Below are 20,025 nucleotides of genomic sequence, written 5' to 3'. Positions count from 1 at the left end.
TTATTTTTCTGACGACTTTCTACTTCTTACATTTTGAACACAAATACCTGTACTTTCTACTTCTTACATTTTGAACACAAATACCTGTACTTTCTACTTCTTACATGTTGAACTCAAATACCTGTACTTTCTACTTCTTACATGTTGAACTCAAATACCTGTACTTTCTACTTCTTACATGTTGAACACAAATACCTGTACTTTCTACTTCTTACATGTTGAACCCAAATACCTGAACTTTCTACTTCTTACATGTTGAACACAAATACCTGTACTTTCTACTTCTTACATGTTGAACACAAATACCTGTACTTTCTACTTCTTACATGTTGAACACAAATACCTGTACTTTCTACTTCTTACATTTTGAACACAAATACCTGTACTTTCTACTTCTCACATTTTGAACACAAATACCTGTACTTTCTACTTCTTACATGTTGAACACAAATACCTGTACTTTCTACTTCTTACATTTTGAACACAAATACCTGTACTTTCTACTTCTTACATTTTGAACACAAATACCTGTACTTTCTACTTCTCACATTTTGAACACAAATACCTGTACTTTCTACTTCTTACATGTTGAACACAAATACCTGTACTTTCTACTTCTTACATGTTGAACACAAATACCTGTACTTTCTACTTCTTACATGTTGAACACAAATACCTGTACTTTCTACTTCTTACATTTCCCAAACAGCCTGGTTCCTTTAGTTTGAATGTGTGTTTGGTGGCGTGATCATTATTATTTTTTATTATCTTTAAAACAGCTGCTAGTTATGGGTACTTTTTACTGAAGTACATTTCAAAGCCCTCTTTACTTTGACTTGAGAAAAGAAGTTTAGTCAGTACTTCTACTTTCACCAGAGTATTTTTAAACACGAGTCTCTGTACTTCTACTTGAGTAAAGGATGTGTGTACTTTTGCCCTCTCTCCCCAGGATCGAGCACGACAACACGGGGGGTTTGAACGCCAGCTGGTTCCTGGACCGGGTGGTGGTGACCGACATGCACCGGCCACATCTGCGCTTCTACTTCGCCTGCAACAACTGGCTGAGCCGCGAGGAGGGAGACAACCTGTTTGTGAGGGACCTGCTGGGCAGCATGAACCCCATGGACGTCCCCAAATGTAGGTCACAAACAAAGAGGACGGACACAAAGAGTCACAGAGGTTCAAATGAAATAACAGTTCATTAAACTTCCTGTTAGAAGAATCTCACTGGTCCCCGGCTTGAGCTTCAATCTCAGGATCCATGTATCTATTATCCTCTCCAGAATGGAAGTAGTCATCACATACAGAGCATCAACTAGTTCCTGAACAGTGTCCTTCACATGCTGATATCCAAGAGAGGGAGTTACACAGTCACAAGATGGAGGAATAGAAAGCAGTATTCAATGTTTACTTCAGATTAGCTCCACGTCAGAAATGATCATGCTTCTCAAAAGCTGCTGCTTCTCTGTCATTACGAGGCACTTCTGTTAAATGAGACAGATCCCTGAGTTTCAGCTGATATTGCAGCTGGTTTCAAGCAAATGCAGCAGCATAGCTTAACACCCTTTTCCCCCAGCTTAGTATGGACTTCAATCATGATGAATATACGTTGCTTTTGGTAAAAAATGCATCAGCTAAATGACATTTTACTTAATAAGCCTTGGCAGCTCACAGCTAATAGGACAGCCCAAGAGCTTTAATACTTACTGTATGCTAATGTCTCCTCAGAATACAATTACAATCTGTTGATAGAAAGTTAGTTTTACCAAATTTGAATCGTTAACACTCTGTCAGTTTTAACACATAGACGATTGATAGCCCACAGATCTGTTTCATTTTGTAATTTAAATCCATCAGAGTATAATCTTCTGTTGCAATCTGATCTAACATCTCAGAAGCTGCAGCCAGTCGAGCAGAACAGTGTGAAGCCAAGACACACACACACGCACGCACGCACGCACGCACGCACGCACGCACGCACGCACATGCACACACGCACACGCACACGCACACGCACACACACACGCACACACACACACACACACACGCGCGCATGCCCGCACACACACACACACACGCGCACGCCCGCCCGCGCACGCCCGCCCACACACACACACACACACACACACACACACACACACACACACACACACACACACACACACACACATACCATGTATACATCACTTCAGGGGACATTACATTGACTTACATGTATTTCCTGGAGACTTATCCTAACCTTAACCAACACATGCCTAACCCTAACCAAGTCTTCACCCTCAAATTAATGATTCCCCTTATGGGGAACACACACACACACACACACACACACACACACACACACACACACACACACACACACACACACAGAAATTGGTCCTGAAACATTAATGAACTACACTGTTAGCCTTTCTAGTGCATTGTTTATATTAACTTTTGTATTTTTTGTATATTTATTTACAGTAAATAAATACATCGTGAGTGTGTTCACGGCTGACATGAAGGGAAGTGGAACTGATGCTGATGTCTTCCTGAACATCTTCGGAGAGACAGGTGACACAGGTAAGGCAAAAACGAATTACTTATTTGATTATGGATTGATCTGTAGATTTATTTTATATTATTTCTGTCACATATTGTAGAAAATGTTGAAAAAAGGGGCAAAATTCATCATTTAAAAATCTTACATTTGGATATTTCGTGTGATTTACCGAGGAAAGCAGTCCAAAAGATATAACAATTACAATGATCTTAATAGAGAAAAGTGGTAAATCCTTCATGTTTTTGAAGCTAAAACCAGCAAATGTTCAACTTGCCTTTTATGTATTCACTCAAACAATCAAGTGAATATTAAAATACTAGTTTTGCTGTTCAATATTCGAATAATCATTTCACTTTGAGACACAAGAGACTCTTATTATTCAACACAAACAGCCTTGACACTGATACTATTGAATATGAATTGATGCCGTAATACCTGTAGATATTTCCTCACTGTGATCTCAATGTGTTTCACTCTTGTTACCAAAGTCTGTGTTTATTATGAAAGGAGAGAGACGACTGGACAGTGACAAAGATAACTTTGAGCGCGGCTCGGAGGACAAGTTTACGGTAGAAGCTCCAAACCTGGGCCGACTGAGGAAGATCACCATCGGCCACAACAACAGAGGGTCCTCAGCAGGATGGTTTCTAGATAAGGCACGTTCAATACACACATATACATCATCTCTACAAGGCAAGGCACGTTCAATACACACATATACATCATCTCTACAAGGCAAGGCAAGGCACGTTCAATACACACATATACATCATCTCTACAAGGCAAGGCACGTTCAATACACACATATACATCATCTCTACAAGGCAAGGCACGTTCAATACACACATATACATCATCTCTACAAGGCAAGGCACGTTCAATACACACATATATACATCATCTCTACAAGGCAAGGCACGTTCAATACACACATATATACATCATCTCTACAGACTTGTGTATAAAAACACTCCAGGGGCGGACTGGGATTCTCGACCGGCCCACTTCGGTACCGCCGGCCCACCTCGGTACCGCAAGTAAATTATCAACGGGGGGGGGGGGGGGTGCTAGTGAGTTATCCGAGCGGCCCACCTCGGTGCCGCAAGTAAATACCGCGAGGAATTGTCGAAGGAGGGGGGGGGGGTGCTAGTGACTTATCCGACCGGCCCACATCGTCCGACCGGCCCACTTCAGTACCGGCCCATCGGGATTCGTCCCGAACGTCCCGATGGCCAGTCCGCCCCTGCTCCTGACCGTGCTTCATCATGTGTCCCATTGGGGTTACAGATGGGGTCCAAAACTAGCAAGCCACATGAATGTCTGGGAGCAAATTCATTTTATATGCTACACAGATACGGCCAGGATCCGTTTAATTTTCTGAATATTGGGTTGCAGATTAACATTTTCCAAAGGGGGGTTCGCTTAGCATGAAACACTTGAAATAACTAAAAGATAAGTTAACAAAGAAAGTAGAAAGAAAGTGAGGTCATGGAAAACTATTTCTGCTAAAAAGTTAGCAATGATTGCGAGTCAGAGCTAAACATTTCAGATGTGTGTATCTCACACTGCACTGTCACTTTAATTAATGTACCTTTGTTATTCATGTTTTATTATCTTTGCTTTTAAATGAGTGTTTTTAAATGCCATTTCATAATATGTTTCTTAATGTCTTTCATTTCTGTAAAGCACTTGAGTTGAAAGGTGCTATATAACTAACCTTGCCTTGCCTTGCCTCCAGGTTTCTATTGATGACATGGGGAATAAGGAGGTGTACGAGTTCCCAGTCAATCGCTGGTTTGCCATGGACGAGTGTGATGGGAAAATACAGAGAGATGTGTTGGTGGGATCCGTGCAACCAATGGGTGAGAAGGACACAAGACACTATTTCACAGAATCTTGAATTAACTCTTTTAAATGTCATCTAAAGAGATTCCTGTTCGGGCAGGCGTTTGGGGAACGTGTGTGCTTTGATTCTATGTTTTCATTGTGTTGTTATTGTGTATAGTGTTTTTAGCACTTCTTAACACGTGGCTTGTGTAGTCATTTCCTCTTTTAATATTCGTATGATGTTTAAATGCTTTGTCATGCACTTTGTGACTATGCAGGGTGTCCGCGGGGTCTTAAAAAGTATTACAAGTTGATAAATCAATTTAGTGAAAATTAAGGCTATTAAAAAGTATTAAAGGGCATTTTCCAAGGTATTACATTTTGTAGCTTGTTTTCAATAAGTATATGAATTGTCCAAAGAGGTTGTATTCTACAGTCTGCCTGAATGTAATCATTGCGTAGGTGTGTAGTGTGATTCTGTGTAGTTTATTTATGGCATCCCGTTGGATTTGACGTCCTCTGAACAGGACATCGCACGCTCACTGCTTGATAGCGCGAAGGCCCGTTTACGCCGGTTGTTATTAAACAACATCGTTATGGGGAAATGCAAGTCTGCGTCCAAATGGTTGGAAGATAAGGAGGAAGGACAATCAATACTGTATATAGTAAATGTGAGGTAAAGTGTGTCGCCAATGTAACCGGTTAAAACTCGAAGTGGCGATGAGGTCTTAAAATGTATGGAAAGGGTCTTAAAAAAGGTCTTAAAAGGTTTTACATTTGACTTCAGGATTCCTGCGTATACCCTGCTATGTCTGGGAAAAGCGCTTTTATAAATAAATGTTACTTACTTACTCACTTTTTATAATACAGTGTTGACAAAATAACTACACACGTCCAAACAAACGTCAAAAATGCACTGTATATTTTCAGATTGTCTTAGGTAACACAGAGCTGATCACTTGCATTTATCAGAGTTGCTTAATTCAGGCTGATAGCACAGTGGTAAGAATTCAAAATAAACTGATTTTGTTCTGCTGGCGTTTCAATAAACGGATAAAATGGATACACATTTGTAAAAAATGTGATTTGATAAAGAGACACATTTTAATCCTGATTCGACTTTAATGTATACAGTAGTTTCAGGCTGTTTTCACATCTCAATCTGTTGTTCATTCACAAATGGGCATTTCTTATTCTTTCTTATTTATGTCTTAATGTGTGCATATGTATACATGTGTCTGTTGATTGTGTATATATAGGTATATACATATTTTTATATATATTTGTATTTTTGTATTCTGGATTGTGGGAAACAGTATTTCGATCTCTCTGTCTGTACACACAAACTGAAAGATTGATAATTAAGTTGACTTTGACTTTAGGAATCGTTTACAATGTGCAAGTGATGACCGGAGATGTGAGGGGTGCCGGCACCAACTCTAAGATCCACATGGTCATGCACGGCTCTAAAGGCACGAAGAACAGCGGGAAGGTTTTCCTTGAAGGCGGAGCGTTCGAGCGCGGCCTCATCGACATCTTCAACGCGGAGATCTGTGATCTGATCAGCCCGCTCAGCAGGGTCACCATCGGGCACGATAACGGGGCCGTGGGGGCGGGATGGTACTGTGAGAAGGTACTAACACCTCTGTTTATGGTAACACAGTGATTGTTAAAGGTCCCCTATTATACTGTCTTTCATCAATATATCACAGCTCTCAGATATATACAGAGCCTGTCTCTGATTGGCTGAAACAGCAAACAGATCATTGCAGCATCCCATAATCCCCTCTGTTTCAGCCCTGTTTCCAAAGTGCTGATTCTCTGTCTGTTACTTTAGATGAAAATAAGGAGCCCCTCCCCACGCCCCTCTGAGAGAGATTTGGTTAAAAATAACTCAATGGTGCTCTAGGAGGAGATTCAGGTGATAAGGTGGGGGGGGGGGGGGGGGTTACCTTGGTTGGTGATTGGCTAATGGTTACACAAGACAAAACATCGTTATGACATCATAAAGTGGCCAAAATCTGATCAGCTCATTTTCAGACAGGTTTTTATAAAAATGGATCAGGAGAAAAAGAGAAAGAATCTTTGTTCCTGAAACTTTCAGAATCTCTTTACACAGAGGGGACACATTATGTATAAAAGACATGAAAAAGCTAATTTTGCATAATAGGGGACCTTTAAAGTGTTATTTAACCCATCAAGCACCTGTTTCCCCTCCAGGTGGTGATTTACTGTCCGTTCACGGGCATCGAGCAGACGTTTCCGTGCGGGAGCTGGCTGGACGAGGACGAGGGGGACGGGCTGATCGAGAGGGAGCTGTACGAGATGGTCTCTCTCCGGCAGAAAAAACAGAAGAGTGGGTGGATTTATTCAACTCACAGATCTCAAAACTGAATTTTATTTAACTGTTAGAAAAATATCACTCGTCACCGGCTTGAGCTTCAATATCAGGATCCATGTATTTATGATCCTCTCAAGAATGGAAGTAGTCATCACATACAGAGCATCAACTAGTTCCTGAACAGTGTCCTTCACATGCTGATATCCAAGAGAGGGAGTTACACAGTCACAAGATGGAGGAATAACGGTTCTTCTAGGTCAGGGGTGGGGAACCTCCGGCCCCCGGGCCGTATACGGCCCGCGAGACCATTTATAAACACACGCAAAAAAGAAAAAAATTAAAGAAATGTAGACCGCAAAATAATTAAACAAGCGAGTGCCTGTTTTTCCTGGCCAAGGTCAGGGTCCTTGAACACAACACGAGCCCAACGTGTCATCACGTGGTATATGTCTCGTCTGACTGGGGTGCAGTTCTGCAGGAGAGCACCAGAACGTCGCTCCGGGCGGGACTTCAGAAATGGCAGTACCCATAAGGAGCCGTACACATGCCGCAGTTTCTGCGTGGCTGTGTCTTTAGTTGAAAGCCCAGTGGCGATCTGTTCATCTGTCATACTGATCATACAGTCAATAACTTTGTTGTTATTAGCATCTGGTTAGCTAGCTATGCTAACGAATATAAGAAGCTTTTTCTCCAACCAGTGAGGTAAAGGCACATCTTTATATGATCATTATAGTTATAAAAAAATAAGAGAATAAAGTAAACAGGTATAAAATACTATATGACAGTAAAAAAAAGTTGTTATTAATAAACAATAATACAGTTTGAAAGGGGAGTGATTTGTAAAATATCCATAAAGAAAAAGAAAATCTGCTTCCAGTTCTGTTTCATATGGGATGTTTCCATAGATCCAAAGTGCACCAGATTGATGCTTTCAACTTCAACATTTAAAAAAAAATCTTCCCGGGAGAGCATGCTCCCGGACCCCCCTAGAGGAGGTTAGGTCCCCCCCAACTCAAATAATGTTCACATGGATAGGAAACTAAATACATTGCATGCGTGAGTCATGGCAAGATATCTGGATTAAAAGATTGCTTTTTCTTTGCACAGCATGAAATTAAGGCGAAATGAATGGGCTGTGATTTTAGTATTTTTAAGCAGACGTCAATCATTTGGCCCTCGGAGGATGTTGAAAAAATTGAAATGGCCCTTGTTGGCCCTGTTCTAGGTAATTATATATCCTGTCATGTACAAAATACTGAGTTTTTTCTCAAAATCCTGCCTTTTTCTCAAAATTCTGACTTTTTTCTCAAAATCTGAAAATTCTGACTTTTTTCTCAATTTTTTTTTTTCTTTTTCTCAAATCTCAAAATTCTAACCTCTCAAAATGTTGACTTTCTCTCAAAATTCTGACTTTTTCTTAAAATCTCAAAATTCTGTATTTTTTCTCAAAATCTCAAAATTCGGACTTCGTTAAAATACAAGGTGCAGTTGGATGTAAACATGTACTTAGCTGAGCATAAGTTGAGCATGAATCTGCTCCTCTTCCCCTCCAGAGTTCCCGTGGTCGCTGTGGATTTGGACCTCAGATGTGAAAGGAGCCGGGACCGACGCTCAGGTGTTTCTGCAGATCTACGGAGAGAACGGCAAATCTGATGAAGTCAAACTGGAGAACAACTCGGACAGTTTTGAGCAGGCCCAGCAGGATAAATTCATTGTAAGCAAAAATACAAACAATATATATATATATAGTATATAAACAAATACATAAAAACTCTTATTGTTGCTGTTTCTGATCACTGAAGGTTGAAATGCCCGACATTGGAAAGCTGCAGAAACTGCGCATCTGGCATGAAAAGAGAAGTCCATTCGCTGGGTGGCATTTAGCAAAGGTAGGAACTGATCTGTAAGCAGTTATAAACCTGTGTCCTACAAAATTACATTACCATACAACTCTCAATTACATATAGTGCGACACATACTTCCTCTTTGCCGTTTTACAACCAAGGTTAATATTGTAAATTTGGAACAAAACATGACAAAAACGCAAGAAAACGACCTGGTAATTTATAGTTTTGGCTTAAAATCAGTATATTTTCTTACATTATTGAAGTTAAGTATGCATATTATGTAAGATATTATTATGTAAGACATTATGTAACACAATATGTGACACATATTTCCTGTTTGCCGTTTTACAACAAAGGTTAATATTGTACATTTGGAACAAAACTTGACAACAACGCAAGAAAAAACCTAGTAATGTATAGTTTTGGCTTAAATAAGTATATTGTATTACATTATTGAAGTTAAAGGTAGGGTAGGTAAGAATGGAGAAACCAGCTCGAGTGCGCTAGAATTTGAAAGTACGCAACCGGAAAAAATGTGCCCCTTCCTTCAGACTTCCTTACAGAGCCCCTCCTCCAACACACACGAACGCACACATGACCAATGAGGGCACGAGATAAGTTTGTGCACAGATGGAAGGCTGACAGGCAGGTAGGCCATCCAGTTACTTTGGCCGGGCCGGCTCAGATGATTGGTCGTGCTTTTTACAGCGCCACGACATTTTTTTATGTATTTATTGTCAAAGCATTTAATATATTCATTGCTATCGGGATGTTAAGAGCATTCCATGGAATATAACAACAAGTGTGTCTGAAGTGAATTACCTACCCCATGCACATTTAAAGGTAGGGTAGGTAAGTTTGAGAAACCGGCTCGAGACACACTTTTTGTTATATTCCATGGAATGCTCTTAACGTCCCGATAGCAATGAATATCTGAAGTGCTTTGACAACAAATCCATAATAAAATGTCATCTGTTAATTGTAAAAAGCACGACCAATCATCTGAGCCGGCCCGGCTAAAATAACTGGATGGCCTACCTGCCTGTCAGCCTTCCATCTGTGCACAAACTTATCTCGTGCCCTCATTGGTCATGTGCGCGTTCGTGTGTGTTGGAGGAGGGGCTCTATAAGGAAGTGGCAGATTTTCTCCGGTTGTGTATTTTCAAATTCTAGCGATCTCGAGCCGGTTTCTCAAACTTACCTACCCTACCTTTAAGTACGCACATTGATATAAATCAAGTTACCTTTTGGTTTCACACAGACATTACATCGCCTTGACAATACTGTTTGTTGTATGAGGAACATATGTTTTTAAAAGACCAGACTGGCTGTAAAGTCGGTCGTATTCTGTCGTGTCTAAGCACTAAATAAGAAACTGAATTAGAGTTTAATCTTGTGCCTGATCTCCGAAATGAAGAAGAGTGTTTGTTAAAGTCAAAGTCAGTTAAAGTCAACTTTAAAATATGTTTGTACACACAGAAAGATCGAAATACTGTTTCCCACAGTCCCGAGGTATACAAACACACACATTAAAATGCCAGAAGACTCAATAATTTACAAAGAAAACACAAAATAACCGTTTACTTCAAGTTAGCAAGGATATATATAAAAAGATGATGTACATAGTGCAAATGGGAGTGCAAAATAGTTTGTGTCAATGAGGCTGCAATGCGCATGGTTGTACAGGAAAAATAATTGAACATTTTCTCAGTTATACGCAAAAAAAAACCTGTCAATCCAGAATGTATGCTCCAAGGCAGTATTTAATCTCACTGTCATTTGGAAAATGCGTCGTAATGTCAATGTTGTTGTCTTCATTTGTCGTAGATCATGATACAGAGATGAAGACATGTCTTAATGTACATTATTTAATTTCATATTCTGTTCTTGTACATATCATATTCTATTTACATGTATATAGACTTCTTGCACTACTTTTTATTTTGTATTTTTGCATTTTATTATATATGTTGCATTGTTGGAAGAGCTCAGAGGAATTTCATTGCCATTTCTACACTGAATGTGCATATGACAATACAACCTTTGAATCTTGAATGCTGCTGTCACTTCCTGCAGGTCACTTTGCTGAAGACTCTGACGATGGAGAAATATTCCTTTGAATGCGGCCGCTGGCTGGACATCAACGAAGACGACAACGAGATCGTCAGAGAGTTGCAGGCGACCGGAGCGTTCATCGAGGAGCCGCTGCCCCGTACGAAACTAAGTTCACATTTTCAAACTCTGTCTGTCTTTATGTGATACCAGAGAGGGCAAAAGTACACACATCTTTTACTCAAGTAGAAGTACAGATACTTGTGTTTAAAAATACTCTGGTGAAAGTAGAAGTACTGACTAAACTTCTTTACTCAAGTCAAAGTAAAGAGGGCTTTGAAATGTACTTCAGTAAAAAGTACCCATAACTAGCAGCTGTTTTAAAGAGTACCTGACCTCCCTTTATATTAATAGAACAATAATGTCATTGTTAGCTAATGAATGTTTCCATGCTGAACAACGGCAACATGACAACGTTTTCATTGGTCCCTCTTCTTTAGAGAAGACCAGGAAATGATGGATACACGGATCGTGTTCAAATCAATAGGCACGCAATGACTCTAAATAATAATGATCACGCCACCAAACACACATTCAAACTAAAGGAACCAGCCTGTTTGGGAAATGTGAGAAGTAGAAAGTACAGGTATTTGGGTTCAACATGTAAGAAGTAGAAAGTACAGGTATTTGTGTTCAACATGTAAGAAGTAGAAAGTACAGGTATTTGTGTTCAAAATGTAAGAAGTAGAAAGTACAGGTATTTGTGTTCAAAATGTAAGAAGTAGAAAGTACAGGTATTTGTGTTCAACATGTAAGAAGTAGAAAGTACAGGTATTTGTGTTCAAAATGTAAGAAGTAGAAAGTACAGGTATTTGTGTTCAAAATGTAAGAAGTAGAAAGTTCAGGTATTTGTGTTCAACATGTAAGAAGTAGAAAGTTCAGGTATTTGTGTTCAACATGTAAGAAGTAGAAAGTACAGGTATTTGTGTTCAAAATGTAAGAAGTAGAAAGTACAGGTATTTGTGTTCAACATGTAAGAAGTAGAAAGTACAGGTATTTGTGTTCAAAATGTAAGAAGTAGAAAGTACAGGTATTTGTGTTCAACATGTAAGAAGAAGAAAGTACAGGTATTTGTGTTCAACATGTAATAAGTAGAAAGTACAGGTATTTGTGTTCAACATGTAAGAAGTAGAAAGTACAGGTATTTGTGTTCAACATGTAAGAAGTAGAAAGTACAGGTATTTGGGTTCAACATGTAAGAAGTAGAAAGTACAGGTATTTGTGTTCAACATGTAAGAAGTAGAAAGTACAGGTATTTGTGTTCAACATGTAAGAAGTAGAAAGTACAGGTATTTGTGTTCAAAATGTAAGAAGTAGAAAGTACAGGTATTTGTGTTCAAAATGTAAGAAGTAGAAAGTACAGGTATTTGTGTTCAACATGTAAGAAGTAGAAAGTACAGGTATTTGTGTTCAAAATGTAAGAAGTAGAAAGTACAGGTATTTGTGTTCAAAATGTAAGAAGTAGAAAGTTCAGGTATTTGTGTTCAACATGTAAGAAGTAGAAAGTACAGGTATTTGGGTTCAACATGTAAGAAGTAGAAAGTACAGGTATTTGGGTTCAACATGTAAGAAGTAGAAAGTTCAGGTATTTGTGTTCAAAATGTAAGAAGTCAAAGTAAAAAGTCGTGGAGTAAGGTACGGATACAAAACATTTTTACTTAAGTAGAGTAACGAAGTATTTGTACTCCACTACTTCCCAGCTCTGTGTGATTATCTTTCTCTGTTTGTTTTCCAGTGATTAAGTATCGTGTTACTATCTGCACGGGGAACGTCAGCGGCAGCGGCACCGACGCCAGCGTCTTCCTCAACGTCATCGGTGACCTCGGAGACACAGGGGAGCGACTCATGTTTATGAGTAAAAACAATGTCAACAAATTTGAAAAGGGCAATGTAAGTACATCATTAATGTGGAGGAAATTCTTAAGAGAAACTGATACATGATCCATGGACAAAGGTTGTCTTTTGTTATATTTAATAAAGTAATAAAGAAAGTCAATATACGATAAGTGAAATCCATCTCAAATGTAGGAACAGAGCAGCTTCATCCTCAGAGGATAAAATGGCTTTGCACCCAGAACACAGCTGACAGTCACACTATATAGTAAAGAGAATAGCCAACTGGTCCCACCCTTAAATTCTCTTAGGCATCATCTCTACATCCCGTCATTAAACTATAAAACCTCCCAGTCCTTAACCATTTGCAAATCCACCCTGAAATGTAAATCCTAAACGTATTACATTACATTACATGTTACTTGTTAGACACTTTTATCCAAAGCGACTTACATACTCAATACTGTGGGCAATCCCCACAGGAGCAATTTGGGGTGAAGTGTCTCAGGGACACAACGACATATGTCTCAGAGTACAAAGACATAATATATATATATTATTTAAAGGATTATATGAACATTTGACATGACAATTAATACATACAAAATGTATAAATAGTGTCTGGTAAAATACACTAAATCTGTTTTCTCTCTCGTCTTCCCTCAGCACGATGAGTTTCTCATTGAGTCGGTGACTTTGGGTCAGGTTCGCAGAGTGCGTGTCGGTCATGACGGTCGAGGTGGAGGCTGTGGTTGGTTCCTCGATAAGGTGATGGTCCGAGAGGAGGGCCAGCCGGAGAGCGTGGCCATCGAGTTCCCCTGCTTCAGGCAAGGAAATACTACTATATATATATATTTTTTTTATTCTACTATTTCAACAATTAGACAGTTTATACATCCGAGAAACAAACAAAATTAGTAGAAGCGGGAGGGCAGAAATTATAACAGAGGTAGCCCTCCCGTTGGTCATCCAGTTGCAGGATAAAGAGAAGAAAAAAATCAACTAGTTATTCGTTTATTAGCAGTATATTGGCTCTTTATTAGTCCTTATAAAACACTTATTAATGCCTTATTCTACATGACCTTATTCTACAAGTAATAGGCCATTAGTTGAGAGTTTTTCCTCAATAACCCTCTCATTAGTGCTTATTTATTGCAAGTTGTAGTACACAGTGGCGATTCTAGAGTCTGTGGGGGCCCTAGGCAAACATTCACTGGGGGCCCCTGAACCAGCTTTTCATCACCACGCACAGCCGACAGCACTGCTCCGGGGCCCCAAGCAGTTGCCTGCCTTGCCTGTTCGCAAGCGGCGCCCCTGGTTGTACATGAGTTTTGGTCTTAATATGCTCTGCTCAATATGGGCCTAATAAGGCAGTAGTACCACAAGAATAGTAATTTTCCCACAATAACACCCGGTAGAGGGGGCTGCGGGTTTTTTTCTTTCACGAAACTGTGTCTCAGGGCTTCTTAATATTTAAAAACCTATTAATGTGTCATACCAGATTAACGGGAAGAAACTCAGCTAACTGACAAACCATTTTAGAAGCGTCTAAATGACCCCTGAGCGAAAAAATGCTAACGCACTTAGCACAGAACTCAAGATAAAAATACCCTTATTAGTTATCGTAACTGCACATACAGGATATCAGATTAAAGCTGAGATTCCACAGATTATATAGGTATTAGTATCATCACTGAGCGATCATAACTCGCGACAGGGGAAGCAAACACAGACATCACAACACGTAGCATTACGGAGCAAACACGGGAGATCGTCTCACTTTAGCTGTTATTCTGATCAATAGTCGTGTTCAATGGCATTAAAACGATAAAAACGCTGCTGAAGGTTAATCCATAGGTTAATCCAATGTGTCTGTCACTTTGACAAAATTATTGATAATCCATAATTCCATTTTTATGTAAAAATTGGAGATTTTAAATTAGCTGCTAATGGTAGCCACCAGAGTGTATTGCAGATTCCGGTTTTGGGCATTCTGGCTACGCATCACTCATTCACCAATGGGTAATGTTTAGATGGATTTTAGGAACTTCCCCTCGATTCTATTGGCTCTAACGGTTAAAAAGAGGTGTCAATCATCAAAATCGAACGAGGGGGGCCAGAGATATGGAAAATGCACCCAAATGACCCCAGAAGTGGGTTTTTTCTTCTAAATCTTTCTAAAAAGGTCAAATTTCACTTGTTTTGCATCAATCTTGATACAGGGTACTTATTATATGTTATAGTTTGGATTCCTAAAGCCTTTAGTCTACTATCCCATCATTCAAGGTGGTTTTCATTATAAGTAATTTTCTTTTTTTGGACGGACACTATAATTTACATTTTTATTTCTAGGTTCAATCTGAATTTACTTTAAAATAAAAACATCTATATTGATTCTGACTTTTCTACATCCAACTCACAGGTTTATCATTGCTTTGAGAAAAAAGATTATTAATTTAACCCTTTTAGAAGGGAAGATATGGTCATTTGTTCTGGGCATGTCATTTTCGAGCCTGAGACCTGAAAAACAGGCTCAGGGCTCAACAGGTTAACACTTATGTTGTGTTCGGGTCTCCCGTGACCCGTTTCAAGTTTAATTTTTTAATAACTACGCTCTAGTTTTTTGTATCTGAACGAGGCTTCATGATATCCTCCACAACAGATATATAAACACTACAAAACTGATTTTGACAATTTTAGCCAAGTCTGAAGGTCTCTAAATAAAAAAGTGTATAATTTGGTGTTGGGGTCTGGGGAGACCCAGCAGAATTGTTGTGGGTCACTCGGGGTCAAATTTGGCCCAATCAAGATTCATCTTTGACTTTAGACGCCCCTCCCCCGCCCCCTTCATCAACTGTAATAATAATTGTTCGCAACATGCACCTGGTCTCCCCTCCCTCTGCCCCCCTCCCCCCACGGGAACTCCACCTTTCTCAAAGAATATGTACACTAACACTTGAACCTGAACTCACACATGCACATGTGCAATATGTGGTGTGATGTGTTTTGGGCCATAACATTAAATTACAACAGGATTGTACGGTTATGAATGCATAATAAGTTAGTTATGATGTAGTTAAAACAATATTGGATGATAGTCATTTATTTTGTGTGTTTTGGACTGAAATAAATCATGGGTCAAAATGTACAGTTCCAGGTTTAATATGTGCAATAAGTTAATTTCAATAAGTTTTGCAATAAACATTGAACCAGTCCGGCCCTCGACTAGTACCCATTTTATAATGTTGGCCCACTGTGTGTTTGAGTTTGACCCCCCTGATTTACACAATATGTATTGAGGTTAACATTTTAAATATATAACGAACACCATCACCAGTAACCAACATTTCATTATCAGTCACCCAGGGGGTTACATTTCCCTTACATTTTATTTTAAAGATTGCACATTCTAATTGTTGAGTTAAGGGGAACACATTTGTTTTTTTCTTATTTTGTTTGTAAAACATTGTATAGATTACAATTAAAAAACCACTATGTCCATTTGTCACGGTGTGTTTCCGTACCTTCATCTAGGCTAGTCTATATCTAGATAAATCATTTGCCTATAACAGATACACAATTATCTTTTTCTGAATAACTTTGGTGTGTGATTCTTTATCACTAAGGTCACCTAAAATTAGATAAACAATATTAATATTAATTTAGCATACCTTTAAATGTTGTACTGAAGGAAATGAAGCAGAAACATGTTTGATTAGCTTTAAAATGAAGTGGACATGAGCATGAAGAAATATTTCATATTCAGTCGCAGGCTGCAATGGGATCATCTGCATCTGATTCTGTCCCGGTGACTTCCACCTCACACAGTGTGAGGTATTCTTTTCTTCCAGGAATCACAATGTTCACATACTGGCCTTCCATTCCATCGCAAACAAATGTTTTTGCGATCCCAGCTGCGATAGACGAGATAACAGCACATCTGGTGAAACAAACAGGAAGATATCAGGAAACTATGAACCAATTCAATCCTTCCCTGTAACTTTCAGAGGTAAGGTAACATTTGTAAATTGAATATAAGGCAGATAGTGCTGTTACCTGGGATTAGCGTTGCCATTGTCTTTGAGGGAATTTCCAATGTGGATCTCAGCACCATTGATCCTTGCATGGCAACAGTCTCCTCTGTTGGTGATGGTGACAGTGTTGATTTGATATCTCTTTAGGAGGTCCAGTCTCCACCAGGGTTTGGTTTGTCCTGATGTGTGTGTACAGGATCCCTTTCCATATATGCTAGCATCATTTCCATCAATGGCTCTTTCGGGGACACCATTCCACCCCACGGAGGACTGAGTCACTTTTCCACCTTTAGCAATATTAGTAGCTGGACAAAGTAACAACATGTGTTATGAAACATAGTTTGATGATATCACAGAAGTTGTACCTGTATTCATCTGACCAGAGATGAAAATGAACAAGCAGTTGCCATATTTGATTTAATTTTTAATGTGACTACTTGCTTTCTATTTAATCCTTCATATAGTACAGGCAAATCAAATCAAATCAAATCAAGTTTTATTTATAAAGCACATTTAAAAGCGATTTTTGGTCGAGCCAAAGTGCTGTACATGTAATAAAAACACATTACTACAATCACAATAAAAGACAATAAATTACAACAGATATATATTAAAAAAAAAGTCGTGCTCCGCTCTGACTAGAAGGCCAGATTTAAAAACCCCTAGGGTCTGGGCCGACCTCACATGGAGGGGCAGAGTGTTCCAGAGCCGAGGGCCAGCTGGACTGTGATCATCCGTTTTGAACATTATATTATGACAATATATTAAAAGTACAATACTAATAATTTATAAGATGGAGGTTTGAATTTAAGTTAAATATTCTATGTCTAAAACTGATGTGGATGTATTTTTTGTAATGTTGTGGTGACAAAGAGAGCTCCCTGCCGCATGTATAGCGTGACACAGTGGAAATGTTGGCTGCCGGAGTATCTTTGGAGTCGCATGGTTTCTTTACCGTATAGTGTCCATCTGTTATAGTTTAAAGTGGACCTATCATGCTATATTTGAATAATATAGTGTAGGACCATACCTATATAAGGCATATTTATACTTTTTTCTTTTCAAAATACCAAACAGATCATGCATTTTAGCCATGCCTCATTTCGCTCAATTTGCACTTTTTTTTGCTCTGCTCTGCAAGGTCTGATTCAGTGAGAACAGCACCATCTACAGGCCTGGCATATGTACTACAGCGTCTCCAGCGCTTTCGAACGGCAATGGCCGTGGCTGTCTCCTCCTGATTGGTGGAGTTGGCCCAATAGCCGTAGCGCCACCGTCCTGACGTCAGGACAGTGTTCAAATCTGGATCAGTTTTTATCAGATCCGTTGCAGCCCCTTTTTTAGAGATTTGGGTATGGAGGAAAATAGAGAGGGTTGTGTTTTCTGACACTTGGTGAGTTCCCTGGAACACCGGGGACACATATTCATGTAGAAAAGACGTACACAAGTGCATTTTGCATGATAGGTCCCCTTTAATGTAATTTAGAAACTCTCTAGATTGTACCTTCTTTGAAACATATGGATTAACAGGTGGATTTTTATTTTCTCAACTATATTGACTTCAAGTGGATTATGTTAAACTTCACATCGCACCGGATGCACATGCATAGGCACTTACAGTGATATTTAAGACATATATCACATAATGTCTATTAAACACAACAGTTGGAAAATCCTACAGTAATTATTATTCATAATTTGATATAACCAATGAAATGAAGAATCTCACCAGAATGGCCCCATATCTGTCCAAGTAAAGCCAACACGACAAACCCCACAGCTGCAGTCATCTTCCTGTAGATTCAATTCATATTCAGTTAATTTCATTAAATCTCAATTTAAATATTATTTTACAAACACATGCATACGTATACATAACAAGCACATGTTTGAGATAACAATGTATTTGACTATATTGATTATATCAGGTCAAGTCACAGCTAAAATCCAACTCTTGCCAGCCTTTTAGACACGTGCATAAATTGACCTGTTTCTGTGTTCTTTTCTTGTACTTTTCTAAATAAATCTCCACCCCACCTAGAACATTAAAAAACAGAAATATAAAGAAATCTACCATGAAAGGAAGTTCTGAACTATACATGGTCACACGTTTGATAATCGAAAAATTAAAAAGAAATTGGGTACATGCCCACAAAACTGTAATATTGGTAAATTGGTAAAGAAAATTGATAACATAAACATTAGTATTTATATATCTTTATTTTAACAATTGAAATAAAACGATTTTCTCTCTTTCCCTATCTATATATACTTGAAGCTTATTTTTTTATCAAAATCAAGAATCTTGAGGATTATCTCACATTTCTAGCTAGAATGCAAATACAGTTCTTACAACCTATTTTTCGGTAATTCATTTTAGCATACTAACGATTATTCATTTGCTATTACCATTCCGAAATGTAAAGTGATACTTCATTTAGTTAATTTTTTACTGATATAAATACAAATCGAAAAATTAAAAAGGAACCATGAAGTTGATCAGAGAACAGACCTACCTGGAAGCTCTCCAGCACACTGGAAATGGTTCAGATCTGAATCCGTTTATCCTTATATGCAGGTCATTATTGACAAATGCTTATTTAATTAAATCCCTGCTCAAATATTATTTTTGTATAATTACCTTTCGGAGGGCACGCCTGTGTTTGCTCAAATAATTGTCTAGGCGTGTGAGAGGTAGTATACACGTTGAAGTTCAAACAGAGCTTCGGTGCAAGGTGTGGGGGAAACTTCTGAAGCAATAGGAGTCAGGACTCAAAGAGAGACACGAGGAGAGCTGGAGCTTTGATGGCAAACACTGACGGTTTATTTGGAGCTTCGGCCGGAGAATTCACAAGACATGTCACGGGCCACGGTCTGACCACACGGTAGAGATGCCACAATCAATCCTGAAGAGCCCTCCTGTAGCTCCAGGTTTTAACTAGTTCAGAGTGTAATAATCAACATTCTTCAATAGATAGACTAAACAGCTGAGGGACACTGAACCACATTTGTTGTCGCTTATGGCTCGGGGTCATCTACACCCCGATAAGGATGTGTTCCAGGTGTCCCACAACAATAACTATCTCTGACCGAGAGTTGCTCCTTAAGGGAGATAGCGGCTGCTCAAGGCTGGTCATCTGCGTCAGAGGGCGAAGGAGGACATGCAGGGCAAATGATTCCCCAACACAAGGCATATCAAATATATTACAAATTACATTTATGTATGTATATACAATAAATCAAAATGAACAATAAAAGAAAACAGAAAACCTGTTATAACATTAATAAATGTAAGTTTACATTTCTCTCTTTATCATTATTTACCACACAAGAATAACAGAAGTATTTAAAAGAGTTAAGTTCTTACTAAACAACAATTCAGAATATAATACATTACACACGCACGCACGCACGCACACACACACACACACACACACACACACACACACACACACACACACACACACACACACACACTGATCAGTTCAG

At 38.9% G+C, this 20,025-nt stretch overlaps 1 protein-coding gene across 1 annotated transcript in view; it reads left to right on the top strand.

The window, feature by feature from the left end:
* LOC117479055 (lipoxygenase homology domain-containing protein 1) overlaps positions 1–20,025 on the top strand; it is an 83,664-nt gene that overhangs the window by 12,570 nt on the left and 51,069 nt on the right. Inside the window, exons 4-14 of the mRNA XM_034126079.1 lie at positions 950–1,137; positions 2,464–2,562; positions 3,050–3,198; positions 4,281–4,404; positions 5,752–6,002; positions 6,590–6,725; positions 8,264–8,424; positions 8,513–8,599; positions 10,634–10,769; positions 12,405–12,559; positions 13,169–13,329. Of these exons, the coding sequence (XP_033981970.1) occupies positions 950–1,137; positions 2,464–2,562; positions 3,050–3,198; positions 4,281–4,404; positions 5,752–6,002; positions 6,590–6,725; positions 8,264–8,424; positions 8,513–8,599; positions 10,634–10,769; positions 12,405–12,559; positions 13,169–13,329 (1,647 nt within the window). The remainder of the gene's footprint in view (positions 1–949; positions 1,138–2,463; positions 2,563–3,049; positions 3,199–4,280; positions 4,405–5,751; positions 6,003–6,589; positions 6,726–8,263; positions 8,425–8,512; positions 8,600–10,633; positions 10,770–12,404; positions 12,560–13,168; positions 13,330–20,025) is intronic.

Source organism: Trematomus bernacchii, unplaced genomic scaffold (genome assembly GCF_902827165.1).
Source record: "Trematomus bernacchii unplaced genomic scaffold, fTreBer1.1, whole genome shotgun sequence".
Lineage (NCBI taxonomy): Eukaryota > Metazoa > Chordata > Actinopteri > Perciformes > Nototheniidae > Trematomus > Trematomus bernacchii.
The sequence above is the reverse complement of the archived record's forward strand: the minus strand, read 5'-3'. Positions and strand labels throughout refer to the sequence as shown.